At 47.3% G+C, this 14,643-nt stretch overlaps 1 protein-coding gene across 8 annotated transcripts in view; it reads right to left on the bottom strand.

Moving 5' to 3' along the window:
• Positions 1 to 14,643, bottom strand: part of RFT1 (RFT1 homolog) — a 43,852-nt gene that overhangs the window by 4,210 nt on the left and 24,999 nt on the right. For 5 of the 8 annotated variants that reach the window (XM_064496435.1, XM_064496436.1, XM_064496439.1 and 2 more), the window contains 4 exons: positions 11,855 to 11,960; positions 6,759 to 7,008; positions 6,290 to 6,425; positions 1,984 to 2,112 (listed from right to left, as the gene is read on the bottom strand). In XM_064496435.1, the coding sequence (XP_064352505.1) occupies positions 1,984 to 2,112; positions 6,290 to 6,425; positions 6,759 to 7,008; positions 11,855 to 11,960 (621 nt within the window). Of the gene's footprint in view, positions 1 to 1,983; positions 2,113 to 5,377; positions 6,426 to 6,758; positions 7,009 to 11,854; positions 11,961 to 14,643 lie in introns of those variants that run through there. The other 3 variants (XM_064496437.1, XM_064496438.1, XM_010985072.3) reach the window with 2 other exon arrangements.

Here is a 14,643-nt window from a genome sequence, read left to right as displayed (position 1 = left end):
TCTGCTGCTTTCCCACTCCTTGGTGAGGTCACCTGGGGTCAAGGCCACCCACAGACTGGGCTGCCAAGCTGCACAGATAATTTTTTTTTGTAATGCAACATAATTTTGGCTGGATTTGTTTCTCCCAAATATTTATTTGTGCTAATACCGGTGCAAAACGATTACCTTAAATTCTTTAAGATGGGATGAAGACTGAGGCAGGGGAGAGACTGTGGGAGAAAAAGTCATGGAAGGTCAGGAAGGAGGTTTAAAACATTCAAGTCCTGTGGATTTCAAATTTGGTGGTTTTTAACAAAAACAACCCTTCTTTCAAGCAAACTCTTAAACTGACCCCCAATTTTGAGAACAGCTGGAGTAGGAGCAGGATGGCCCCTCTGTCCTCTCAGGCTCAATGTTAATACCACAGATCAAATCCAGCTCCTTGTTAATGAGGGAGGAACGGAGCCCAGAGGTAGATGGTGCCTGGCACATGCTCAGTGCTCTATAATTGGTAGACCAAGGGAGACTTGTTTAAGGTCACCCAGGAGTCAGAAAAGGGCAGGCAGGCTGGGGCATAACCACGTATGCAACACCATGGGCCACTTAGAAAGCAAAACCTGGCTCGTGTACTCCAGAAGGCAGACACGGACGCAAGCGGATTTCCGCAGCAGTGGTGCAGATGGAAGAAACATGGCCGGCAGGACTCCTCTGGGGTCTTCCACCCAGAGCCTGGCTGTCAGCCCTGCATTTGCAGGTTTTCTACAGGGAAGGCTGAGAGGAGGCAAGGACAAGTACCCATCAAAGCTTGGGCATCATGCCATCAGCCCTGCACGATGTCACTCATGGCTACAAAAGATATAAGGGAAAAAAATGCAAGTAGCTCCATCCCTTCTCTTGCCCTGCAAGCCTGACATCTGCACACCTGCAAGAATGTTCTCCTGCCATTGGAGAGATGCCACTTGGGGGTCTCACAAGCCATGTTAGGAAGAAAAGAATCTTTGGCTCTAGCCTGGGAACATTAAAATCATACTACACTAATCTGGCTTTTCATAAAATTGTTGTGTTAATGCCCTGGGAAGACAAAAAGAAAAGCTATTTTAGCAATGTTCCCTAGTTGGGTTGGGCTTCTGTGTGGAGGAGAACATTCCTGTTTTTCTCATGGCTACAGTGTTTTGGTCCTCCTGGGTCTTCATGGCCCTCCCTGCCTGGCCCACACAACCAAGACAGGGCAGGCTGGAGCTCGTCCATGCCGGGGTTTGCAACAGGCACCTATTAAAACGACTGAGGCTCTTGTGTCCCCTGTTCTCCGAGGAACAGTCAGAAACCATAAGGTCTTCTGAAAGATGCCCTCTGGTACCCCTGATGCCATTCTCCCTGGGGTCTCCTTTCATGATCTTCAAAAGGAAGCTCCAAAGACTGAGTAAGGAGCCACCATGAGTCATGTTTTCATTTCAGACTCCCCCTTTCTCTCCTGCCCGATGAGGCCGCATGGAAGCCACACACTATTAGTTCCACATAATTGAAAAGTGTGTCAGGATCTCCCAGATGTGAACCAGAAACATGCTGCTCGGTTGTCACCTCCAACATGACTGATGCAGTCGTGTCTTAATTAGTCACTGCTCACTGCACTGACAGCATCAGAGCCCCCTTTCAAGGCCCCAGTTTGTGGTGCAGGTGAGATAAAAGGGCCGAGAGTTGCCAGATTTTCAGGTCCCTTTCCCACTAAGCATTCTGAACCCAGGTGGCCTCTGTCAAATGCCATCAGTCAGGTAAGGGCCACATTTTGACAGCAGAGTCAACAGGGTTGTAAATTTGGGACATATTTTTTGGAGGGAGGGAGGTAATGAGACCAGTAAATCGTGGACTAGAAGATTCCTTCACAAGTCAGCTGTTACGTCACAGGCCCTCATGCAGCTCTTCCAAGGCTGAAGGGGCAACTCTGGATGAACCATGCCACCCTGCCCAGCTCCTGCCCAGCAAGAGCTGATTGAATGGGGTGCTCACCTGCCCCGAGAGGGTGGCCCATCCACTGGCTCACGTATGACCCTCCATCCACAGCAGCAGCCCTGTGACAGTAACCTGGGCCAGTTCCATTTCCTCTCAGGGGCTTTGCATTCAGAACGGAGCTTAAAGCTGAGAGGAGAGATTGGGGCAGGGGATAAAAGTGGTGAAAGAGGCTGTCTCATCAGTGGAAGAACCTGGGCCTCTATCCCCAGAGCAGCACCTGGCTCTGGGAACTCCTCTCACTGCCCACCAGCCAGACTGCCCACTGTCTTCCCAAGCCCCCGGGACCCTTGTTCATTCGGCCTCACAGGCACGGCATTCAGGACCCTTCAGCTCTCCCAGAACCTACAGAAATGACTGAAATGGAAATGAAATTTACCGGCTCCAAAACACAAAGCTTCAAAATTGATGCCCAAATGTCTACAGAAAATAACACCACACCAACTAGCCAAACATGACTCTGGTATACTCACATACTTGCTGTGTCCAGTGTGGGACATGGGATAGGTTTGACAAGGCTTGGGGATGGGTCTCCATGGGGGACAGAGTTCTGGGTGCACCTTCTCTCGTGAGGACCTATTTCATGAGGGGAAAGACCCAAATCCCCACTGCTCACCTTGCACACTTTCCCTCTAAGCCACACTGCCCCAGAAGGATGGAGAAGCTGACAAGCCAAGAGCGACTGCACTTTGGGATGGGGGTACCCAGCAACTTCTGCTAATTAACCTGGAGGATAATTAAGAATTATTTATAAGACTTCCTTTATTAGGCCCTTAAAGGAGGCTGAACTACATTAGGAGCCCATTTTCCCAATTTCATTCTGATATACCGGACAGTTCTGGTTAAGACTGACAGACACTGAGTTGTAGGGTGAATTCTGCCAAGGTAACTGGAGCCAGATTGATGAGGTGACCTACCCCTCAAACTCTTCAAATAAAACATCTTCCTTGCTGCCCTTGAAAGTTATTTAACAAATGAAATAGTTACAACATTAAGGGCTAATTCACTTAGGTGGAATAAATAACAATAAAACAAATTATTTTCCACCTGCATGTGATTGGTTCAGAAGTCTCATTTCCAAATTGAACATAAGTACCTGATTGAGGAAGATATGAAAGTGAAGCAAGACACCCTGCACTCCCTAAAAACCACATGCCTAAAGTCACACACCTGCTCTCCTTGCCCTGATACTAGTCCTGACCCACCAAAGAATGGCTGCTTATTTTATAAACAGGCCAAGACAAAGACCAGGTGGGGCGGAGAAGACAGGAGAGAGAACAGTGCGATTGACAATGGGAAACGCTGCGTCAGGCAGAAGGAAGAGCAGTGGATGACCCACCGGTCTGTCAGGCCCGGACACAGACGGCTCCATCACAGGCGCTAGGAAGCCAGCCCCCTTTCAAAGTCAGAATCACGGTCCAGTTATGTCAGCACGGGCAGAAACATTCTGATGAGGACCAAAAATGGGTCACACAACTCAAGGCACCTGCCCACCTTCCTTTTGAAATGTAAGAATTTTTCTTTTTTGGAAGGAGGAGGGGTATGAAAGAAAGCACTTTACAAAGATGTGAAGAAAATAATCTATTCATTTTAAAACCAGGGAATTGACATGAAACTAGCAATATGAATACATGATTTTTTTTAAAGACAGGAGGAAGGAGGCTCCCTGCTGAATTAGGCTGGTAAGCGGCAGGGAGCAGGGCAGAGTAGGGAGCACCTCCAAGGCCAGGAGGCACCACTGAGGAAGCACTAGATAGCGCAGCAGCCTCAAGGGGGGCCCTGACAGGCCAGCTCTAAAGTCACCAACACACGTGTGGCCAAAGCAGCACAGAAAGAAGAAATGCTGTTATTCTCAGCACCAGAAGTGTCTTTGTATCATCAATGGATGTGCTTTAGAGACTCATTTCCATGAAGTAGCCACACTATATTTTAAGTGGTCTGAAAGCTCAAAGTGTGATTCCCCCTTAAAATGGGTAACATAGGGCAGCTCAGCACCCATGGATGGAAGCACCCTGAGGCACAGGTGTGGCTCTGGGGGGCCTTTGGGGAAAGCCCCAGAGGCAGTGGTTGGGCTCAGGGAGCAGCCAGGGGCAGTGGCAGAGGCCGTGGGTAGCAAAGGGCTTCCTGCCCACATGCTAGAGTCCAGGAGGCAGGTGTTAGTAAGGGGGAAACACCTTCTTTTCTTCCCCAAACCCTGGGCCATGGGAACTCTTCTTCCTAGAAATGGGGAAGCAGGCCACAGGAGGGAGCCCCAGGCTGCCATCCCAGCTGGCTGTCTCTCGAGAGGCTGGCCCTGACTGCGGCAGCCTGGTGCCCACAGCAGCGCCTGAGACGAGCCTGAGCCCTCGCTGTCAGACAGAGCCTCTCCAGGCTGCAGAGCATGAGCCACAACAGACACCATGAACGTGAGCACAACAGGGCCTGGGCCCTAAACCCGGTTAAGGGCCACGGGGTGCACCAATCTTGGTTTGCTGAAAAAGTTGTCCCAGAGCCCGGCACCTGAGGTCAGGAGTGGGTCCTGGAAACCCACATTTCTAACTTGCAATCCAGGTGATGCTGAGACAGGTAGTCCCAGGACCACAGTTTAAGTCTGGGGTCAAGTGGGCAGGGGGTGGGTGACAAGGTTCTAGGGGAGGGAGGAGTGGTCAAGGGCAGTAGAGAGGGAACTTGTGAGGGCTGGAAGCCCATTTCTGTGCATTCAAGAAACAAAAAAAGTACATGGGAGGGAGCGCTGCCTCCTGTGGGTACCACCTACCTTACCCCACAAGGAGATCAGTTCTTCTGAGCTAGGCTGGCCCTGCCTTACAAAACATGATCAAGGTCATGCTTCTGGAGGGCCTCTGAGGGCCCAGTGACATCTTGTATTTAACCACTTTTCCCTCAATTAATACAAAGCATTCTCTCTCTGACAACAAAAAAAGGTGTCAAGGTGACTGGGTCCTAGTCTCAGTTTGCTGGTGGGTCATTACCTTTGGACTTCCTGGCTCTGGGCCAGTGGATTTAAACACATACATTTTAGCCAAACTACCATCTGATACAAGTTGCTCTGCTCTCTGGTTTAAACATAGGAAGTTCAGGGACATTGGGGCCAGATGATTTTACTATTACCATCCAAGATACAGTTTGTGCACATAGCTCCAAAGGTCAATCATCCAATTAATTAATACATTAATGAGGAGAAAAATGCTTTGCTGCCTTAGAACCATGCCTCGTGATCTCACCTGCTGGGTGCAGGGCAGGGACATAAACACCTTAGCCGGGGCTCACATCATGGCCCAGAGGACCAGACCCACAGGCCTGTCACTCTTGTTCTGGGGCTGGAATTCAGGTATACTGACCAGTGCTAGAAGTGATGGGTCAGTGGGAGGGATGTGACTGAGTGACACTTGCCAGATAGAATTCACTCTATTTTATTCTGAGGAAAAAAAGATATCTCTCTTCAACTTCAGCTGTCATCTGTGCAATCTCCACATGAGAAGTTGTCAGCCAGCTGCAAAGCAGTGTTCCCTTCAGGGTACAAGGCAGCTCAAACTGGATCACAGAGTCCTTCAAAGCCCCCCTTTCAGGTGGCCAGGCTAGAAGTCTTGAGCCAGCTCACACCTGCTCTGGGAAGGCACGTGCTGGCCTGGGGGTCACAGCACTGAGATGAGAGGTGTGGCCCTCCGGGCTAACTGTGGGAAATGTGACTTTATGCTTTCATTGCTTGGATTTCTCACTGAGCAACATTTCTCCTTCTCTAAAAACCCAGGCCACAGTGCTGATGTGGGGAAAGTTACACAACCAGGGCCAACTTTGTTCTTGTTTGGTGCATGACATCACGTAACACCAAGTCTCCTTCCGGCTTTCACAGGATCCATGAAATATTCCTGTGAAGGGTAAAATGGCTACATCTCTTCTTCTAGTCCAGATGATTATTAACTATGAACATCCAAGATATAGTTTGTTGGAGGACGTAGCTCGTAAGGTCAATGACATCCAAAAGGATTTAACATATGACTCAAAAGAAAAATGCTGATTACAACAAAATGGTGAAAAAAATAATTACATCTATTTTAAAAGAGCTTTTTTGGTCTTCCCTTGAAAATGGAACTCCTCCTTCTGTCTAAAACCTCAAATGGATGTAAGTGTCTGGTCCGGTGGTTTGCTGACGTCTCACCTGCCTGGGCAGGTCTCATTCCACTGCAGACCCCTCAGCTTGGCTCTTCTGCATAGAAAATGTGTTCCACCCACAAAACCGCCCCACAGCTGGTCCAAGTGCCAATGCTGCCCCGAGGTCACGTCGTTTTGTCAGCGAGTCTGGACATACCTAATTGAGTCCTAAGAAAGTGGATCAGCTTGGTCTCTGTGAGGAATGCCATCCCAAGAGTGGCTCCCAAACAGAGGGCCCCCACAGCAACGTGCACCAGCCTGGCCAGCCAGCCCTGCTCACAGCAGAGGAACACCTGCAGAAAGAAACCACCATCACTGTCCCAGCCCCTCCAGCTGTACCTCCTTCCTCGGGGGCAAGCCAGGGAGAGCAGAGGGCCTACTGTCCCAGCTTCAAGTCAGATAAAGCGAAGGCGTGCCAGCTGCTACGTACTAGGGTTCACTCTGCTCCCATGAGTAACACTGCTCAGCCATGTCTATCATAAGATGATGTCCCAGAGCTTAATGGGAGGGGGAAGAGGTAGCAAGTACTTGTCTGGCTGCTTCAGGCAGAGCACGAAGGGGACGCCTAGAATGAGGGACAGCGGGCAGGCTGCAAAAGCACGTGGTGTGACAGCTGGGAGTCTCACCTCTGAAAGACTGGTAACGCCACCACTAAGGGCAAATGTCCCGAGGAGGACTGGCGACAGGCACAGGCCAGCCAGGGGCCTGTGGGGGCTCTTCTGGTAGTAGCGGTGGATGAAGCAGAGGCTCTGTGTGATTCGAATGCCCATGTTGAAGCAGTTGGCCAAGATGAAGCCCACGCTGCCACACCACCGGGTCAGGAGATAGGATAACACCAGGAACGAAGAGGACAGGGCCAGCATCGTGAAATTGTACCTGGGGAGGGGGAGGCAAGCGACACAGGGCAGTTGCCAAGAAAGTGGCCATGAACACAAATTCACAGAAAGCACCTTTGCATTCCCACGACCTAGCTGATTTTTCACAATAAAAGGATGCTAAAGGGATAACAGGGAAATGTCACTGTTTCCCTCACCCCTACAGAAGAGAAAGAAAATGAACAACTCAAGATATTTATCATGTCTAAGGTAAGTCTAATAACTGGCCAGTTTAAGTGACGCTTTGTGATCAGAACACATGAAAATCCCGTTCAGCCCAAGACTTCAACGTGAGGCACAAGAATATGACTCGGGTAACAATCACAGGTGAACGCTCACTCACTGTAAGGGGTGCTGAGGATGCCCTGGTGGATGAACACATGCGGCCCTTGCCCCGTGGAGCTTGGATTTGTTTTATGGATGAGGAGACCAGGACAGAGAGGTGAGTGATTTGCCTAAGGAGTGAGCTGACACCCCAACCTAACCCCTGACCCCTAAACTTTAACACCTCACATCGCTTCCCCTGGAAAAGGAAGAAGCCCTGTAACCCTGGCCAGTGGACTTCACTCAAAGCAAGTGGCCAGCTTCCAAGATGAAATGGAAACTGGGAGCGAGGCCAGGCCCCACTTCAGTGCTTCCCAGACTCTTACATGTCCCTTTTTCTGCTCTCTGCTCTCCAGAGCTCTCCGGATTCTATGACTGGATGGCTTATTCTGCTCCCTTCATTTCCCTATTTCAGAGCAGCATGCCTCTTAGTTATCTTCAGTTCTTAGCAAGGGAAACTGAGTCTCAGCAAAGATAAAATAGCTGCCACAGTCCTCCAAAAGGCTTGTGGTACAGCCACAAACAAAATTCCTCAGTATCTGTCTAGCACACAGCAAGCATTCTAAGTATATAGTTGTTGAGGGAACCAAACCCCTTAGGTCCCCAAGCTGTGTCAGCTGGGTTAGGAAACCTCAGAGGCCACCACTAAGGTTCTGTGCATGAGGGAGAGGTGGTAAGAAAGCTCCTGTGTCCCCCAAATGCCCAGGTTCTGGTCCTGGGGCTGAGCAAGGCCAAGGTGTAATAGAGATACAATTCATCAGAGTGGGTGGTAAGAATAACACACGCATACAACTGTACTCCAACAACGGACGTGTGCTTTCATGCAGAATTCCAGAGAGAGAATTTATTTGTTTCTTTTAATAAGTAATGGAAATATAAGAGCCCACATCTTCACAGGGGAAGTCTCCTCACTAACTACTATCAATGATCAGAATGTCCAACTTCATAAAAAAAAATCACTGAGGGTGGGACCCATTATACGCCAGTGCTCTGACCTCTTTTCCAAAAAGAAGCAGAGATATGTAATCTGGTTTGTTTGTGTTTTTTTCAGAAACTATCTCAGAAAGGTCTACCAAGACCATGGTTTAGAGCCATAGGCTCACAAACTTTCAAAGTCATCCTCTCCCAACTCCAAGTAGAATGGAAACAATGAATGAAACCAGCAGATAATTTATGCTCATTTAAGCAGGGACAAGTTCCACAGTGTAGCTTCTTTGGTGTGGCCATTTGGGAGGAGCTGATGATGACCAAGTCCATTGTTTTTCACTTGAAGAGCGGTCTGCAGCTGTTGAACTTCCCAGAACTCACAAATCTATACCCTTAAAGGCATAATCTACTTTAGGAAAAAATGAGAATTTTAAAGATAAAATTAAAATACCACTTTTTAAAATCAATGTAAAATTAGTCAGTGACAATGACTATTCTCCAAGGTTTGGTTGACATAAACAGTAAGTCATTTGATCAGGCTTATCTAAAGATGGACGGTCAAGGATGTTGACTGCAGCAGCAACTGAAGCGTCCCCCAGAGTGCTGGCTGAATATGTCAAGACAAAGCCATGTCATGCAGCCTCTGCAGCCATGGAGAGGATGGCACATGTCTCTAATCTGCCAACATGAGAAGATCACGCTCACCCTTCATTCAACGGTTACAGAGTCTGACTCCATGTTGGGAACTTAAGGGTCAACAAAGCAGACAAAGGAGCTTTAAGTTGTGGGCCTCAGCATCACTGTCCCCTCTGCTCGGAAGGCTCTGTAGCATCTCTGCAAGGCAGACTCTTCTTGGTCATCCAGGCCTCAGCCTAAATGCCACCACCTCAGAGGGGCCCCCCGAACTTAAAAGGCCCTGACTCTCATGACATAACCATTTTAGTTCTCTGCAAAGCGTAATATTTTCTTATTTACTTGTTTGCTATCTGCTCCCTGCACTGTCAGCTCTGGAAGAGCAGAGATCTTTTTTGTTCATTGCTGTTTTCCTAGAGCTTAAAGCAAAGCCCATTAGAGAGTAAATGCTCAAAAAGTATCTGTCAAATGAACAAAAGAAATGAGATACCCTTAACAAAACAGTACGAAAATTCTTCAATAGGACATAATGTAAAATCCATCAATCTTATCCTATATATATTATGAGGTTATTAACAAAAAGGCCACTTGCAGTTCAAAGGACATTCTAATATTTCACATCCAACCAAATGCCCTATTTTTATTTAGAAAAGCACCAATTAACCTGAAATTGGTTAAGGAAAAACCCATGAGTTTATAAATATTTTTTCTTCAACTCAGAATCTAAAACATCCAATGCAAATAAATCATAACATTTCACTAAGCTGTTCAAATCTACTATAAGAAGCCTTACTAGAGGTTTCTATCTGGCTAAACTCATAAAGATGAAAAAAACGCTGGGGTCTATGATGAGCCCACGGGCTCAGAGAGGCCAGGGGTTGGGGCCAAGGGCCCAGACAGAAAGGGGGCTGGTATATGTTTAATATAGATCTGAAGACCATGCTTAAAGTCACATTTTACTCTTAAGGGGAGTGAGTTACTCCAGATGAGAAAGTGTCTCTGTCTCTTCTCTACGTTAACTACTAATACCACGAAAATAATTTTCCAGATTTTAATATACTGCCAAGATCCCATTACAACTAACTGAGAAAGTTGTTTCCTTCGGTTCAATGCAAAAAGAGGAACCAAAGCAACCAGCCACTGCCTGTTTTCCCTCATGAGTTGGTTATAAGACATGTTTTTAATGTTTTAAACAGGCCTAGTGTTGACTCTCCCCCTCAACACTAATGCTGAAATTATAACAAAATTCCCTTCAAAGAGAAAGATTCCTAGTCCAGAGCTCTTTCCACTAGGCCTCAGTACCTCATTTAGTAGGCTTCAAATTATAGTTTTAAATTATTTCATGTTAGAAGCACCTTTCAAGTAAAAACACAGTGTTTTCAAAATTAAACTTAAAGAGACCTTTTCATCCATTAAAAAAAAAAAAAAAGGATGAACTCAAAGCAGTTTATAGCTATAAATTTAACTGTCTGAAGCAAAAACCATTGTCTAGACCACTATTTGAAAACTATGGGTTGTGACCTGAAAGTAGGCTGGGAAATCAATTTAGTGGGTCATGACATGGCAGTTTAAAAAATGAAACAGAACAGAATTAAAAACCATCAGTGTGTCCTGCATGTAACTGGGGTATTGTTGCTTTGTGAAAGCTTTGTTTCAGCCACAGCTAAGTATGCCCTGGGTCACAGTGCTCAGTGTAGTTTTTACTCTGAAAACTGGTCTGGACCAGTGGTTTCTGAGGCCCTAGCTATCCTCAGCAATCTCCTGGAACTGTGTGATAAAAGATTCCTTGGCCCACACCCCTAAAATTCTAGTTCAGTTGGAGTGGGAGGGGGCCAGGACCCCCTCGGGGAGTCTCATCAGTCCGGGCTGGGACTGCTGCTCTAGACTCTAGGTCTCACCTGTGGTGTCGCACAAAGAGTCACCAAGCCCGTGAGACAAGCCCAGGTAGGAAGCAGACAGAGGCTGTTCTGAATGAGAGGAAGGCGTCCCCAGCTCTCTGAGCTCCCCTTTTCATATCCACCACCACCAGGCCTCTGAGTGGTTTCAATAGCACTCGAAGAACTGCCGAGGCAGCGTGAAACCCCCTGGGGGCCCAGGCCTCAGGAGCAAAGGGAAAACGAGGGCCACTCACCTCATTACCTACACCCACTCCTCCTCCTCTCTCCTCCTTCCTCTCTCTTCTTTGTCCCTATCAGTTTAATTCTTCTCCTCAAACGCTCACTGCAGTGATGCCTTCACTTACTGCCTTACTACCTTCTGGCATTTGAGACACGAGAAATGAGTGATCCTGGGTGTGGGTCAGAGGCTTTTATCAGAAGTTCACGTCAGAGTCATTGAGGAGCTTTGAAGACATTTCAGTGCTTGGGGCCTGCTGATTCTGCAGGTGCAGCGGGAGAGAGAGTGGGGGAAGCAGGGTGGACAGGAATCTGCATTTCTAACAAAGTCTATGGGGCATTTTGATTCATAACCAGTGTTAAGAACTACTCCTTGAAGTTCTAGGGCAGAGGTCCTGATCTGGGTCAATGGATGGAAAAAAATGTGGCAAAACTTGTATGTGCACTTGGGCCTTTCTCTGAGGAGAGATGTCACAGATCCCTGAGATTCTCCAACACCTTCACATCAGAGTCTATAGCTGCGCAGCTTGGAGAAGCTGTCTGGTAACCCGCTGAGGCACTGGGCAAGGAGTGCAGGAGTGGAGTTTGCCTCGTGTCTGCCTCTGCCACCCGGACCAACACAACCCTTCAGGGCCCAGATTTCGTCTTTCACAGGGGGAGGTGAGGAGCAGTTGCTGCCCCCAACTCCCAGCCCTACCGTGAGGAGGACTCACTGAATGGTGCCTGAGGAAAGCCACACTCCTAGCTCTAAAAGAGCCTTCTGAAAATGCATGTTCAGGATGAAAAGAAAGAAGTTACTTCATTTTGACTGAAGGCCATGATTAAAGGTGTGCCTTAACGATTACCCACCTGTCAACCTCCTCTTTGCTCATGGCAGCAAATGTGAAACACTCAGTCACTCCATTGATGGCAAGCAGGAGGACGTAGAGACAATAGGCACGCAGCAGAATGGGACCTACAAGGAAACAACCACTGAGACTCCAGAGCCCAAACGGGAGGCCCCCGTGCACCCTGACTTGGGCTGAGTGGTCACAGAACACTGGGACTGGGTCATGAGCCCTGCTGGTGTTGTCACTGGGCAGATGCATGCTCGAGCCTATGGTCTTAACTATCTGGAAGGACTCTCAATGTGCCAGGCACTGACTGAAAAAAAAACCAGCTACAAACAAAAGGACAATTACAAATAAACGTACAGGTCTCTGGCTTAACAACTAAAAGCTGATCTGGCCAGAAAGGAAATTTCTTGCTTTTTAAATTAGCTTGAAGAAGTCTGCTAGTTAGAGCACTTAGGGACACAGGTGGCCCTGCATGTTCAGAGAAACTCAGCTGAAGAGGCCCTGAAGAAAAGACCTTGGGGAGAAGCCCAGGGCTCAGGAGCAGCAGGAAACTACGGAGACAGAACACCCACAACCCTGCAGGGAGGATCAGAGCCCACAAGGTTATTTTCTTCTAAAACAAAGTGATGTGGTTCCACAACTAACTAACAAGCTTCGGGAAGATCTGCTAACAAAAGATCGGGAGCCTCAAAATGGAATTGATCCTCTTTTAAGAAGGACCATTACTAAGAGGCAGCCAAGCAGTTGCTAATAAAATAACCATATACCCAACCTATGATCCAGCAATTCCACTCCGAGGTATCTATCCAAGAGAAATAAACATGTTTCACAAAAACACCCACGGCAGTTTTATTCATTATAGCCCACAGTGATCACTGACAGGGGAAAGGATAAACCAACTGTGGGCCAACCATACAAAGAAATACTGAGAAGCAATCAAAGAGAGAAAAGTACCAATCCATGTAAAAACATGGATGAATCTCAAAAACTTTATATTGAGGGAAAGAAGCTAAACAGGAAAGTGCCCATGCTGTATGATTTCATTTATAGGAAATCCTTTTTAAAAGCAATACTAAGAAATGAGAGCAGTGGTTACCTCTGAGGTGAGGGTGGGGGGCACTTGACTGGAAAGGGTCCTAGGAAAACTTTCTGGGGTAATGGAAATGTTCTGTATCTTAATCTGGATTTTGGTTACCTGAGTGTATATGTACTTGTCAAAACTCATCAAACTGTACTCTTCAGAGAACAGCATTTCATTTTATGTAAACTAGATCTCAATAAAGAAAAACCTAAACCACAAAAAGAGAACGGTGGGGAGGGCTGAAGTTCCAGAGTCTCAGAATGTGAAACTTATTCATGGTTTATGAAAGCTGCTTCCTCTGAAATATCTCCATGCCACGGGATCCTTGAACAGTTTTACGGCAGTCAAAAGTTACCAAAAGGAATACTAACAGGGCAGCCCTAATGCCCAACAAAAAACTATTTTCCACAGATGACCCTCTCCTGGGTTCCACATTCCATCATGTCATGTGCATCTCATTCCCCAAGCTGCTGCAGAAAGTAGCCTGGCCCCCACTGCAGCTGGGGGATGACAGCAGCCGAGGAGGCAGGGCCACGCTCTGCTTTGGGGTGGCTGGAGGCTCGGCTCAGCGTGCTTCCTGCCTCTCTCCATCCTCCTCTCCCCGGCAGGGAGGAATGCTCCCCTCATCACCTGCACCTCTCATCTGGTAACTGAAAGCTGATGGCACGTGTGGGTCTACCTGAAGGTTGATAGTGAGCTGCTCTGCGACATGGAAAACACAAATTCTCGCAGGAAACAATGATTCAAGGATAAGGGCTTTGAGTTAATTTGGGGAAAAAGGTTGAAACTGAGGAATTCGTGGATAGAACCTTCAACTATGGATTGAACTGAGTGGCAGTATGGATTGAATTATATCCCCCAAAAAGTAATTTGAGGGAGACGGTATAACTCCGTGGTAGAGTGCATGCCTAGCATGAACAAGGTCCTGGGTTCAACCCCCAATACCTCTATTAAGAAAATAAGTAAATAAATAAACCTAATTATCTCCTGCCCCCCCCAAATAAATAAATAAATAAATTTTAAAAAGTAATTTGAAGTCCTAACCCCTAATAACTTAGAGTATGAACTATTTGGAAACAGGTTCTTTATAGATGTAATCAAGTAAAAGGAGGCCCTTAGGGTGGGCTCTTATCCATTATGACTGGTGTCCTTATAAAAAGGGGAAATTTGGACACAGACACCCACAGAGGGAAGACGATGTGGAGACACACAGGGAGAAGACAGCCAAGTGACTGGGGCAGCGCATCTACAAGTCAAGAGTTGATGGCAAACACCAGAAGCTAGAAGAGGCAAAGGATTCCTCCTCTAGAGCCTTCAGAGGGAGCACGGCCCTGGGGCACCAGGAGTCTGGACTTTTGACCTCTAGAACTGTGAGACAAACTTGTGGTACACTGTTACTGCACCCCTAGGAAACTAATGTAAGGGGACAGAGGAGAAAAAGAGATTTTAAAAAGCAAAAGAAAGAGCAAAAGACAAGCATGTAGGAGATAAGTGTAACAAATCTCAGGGAAGTTCATCCAATGTTTCTCTTTCTCTTTAGCGTGGAAAAGCGAGGTTTGAGGAAGACTTCTGAGAAAAGTCTAAGCTCTCACAAAGCCCCTAATTACATACAGTGCTAAGTCCAAGTAATGCAAGCAAAACCACAGTGCCCCACGGGAGGCCGCCTCTGCTGCATCCAAGTCCCACGTCTGGAGACAGCAGCACAGAGCGTGGAGGCTCTA

The sequence above is a fragment of the Camelus dromedarius genome, chromosome 17 (genome assembly GCF_036321535.1).
Source record: "Camelus dromedarius isolate mCamDro1 chromosome 17, mCamDro1.pat, whole genome shotgun sequence".
Classification (NCBI taxonomy): Eukaryota; Metazoa; Chordata; class Mammalia; order Artiodactyla; family Camelidae; genus Camelus; species Camelus dromedarius.
Note: the sequence above shows the minus strand (reverse complement) of the source record. Positions and strands in the feature narration are given on the sequence as shown.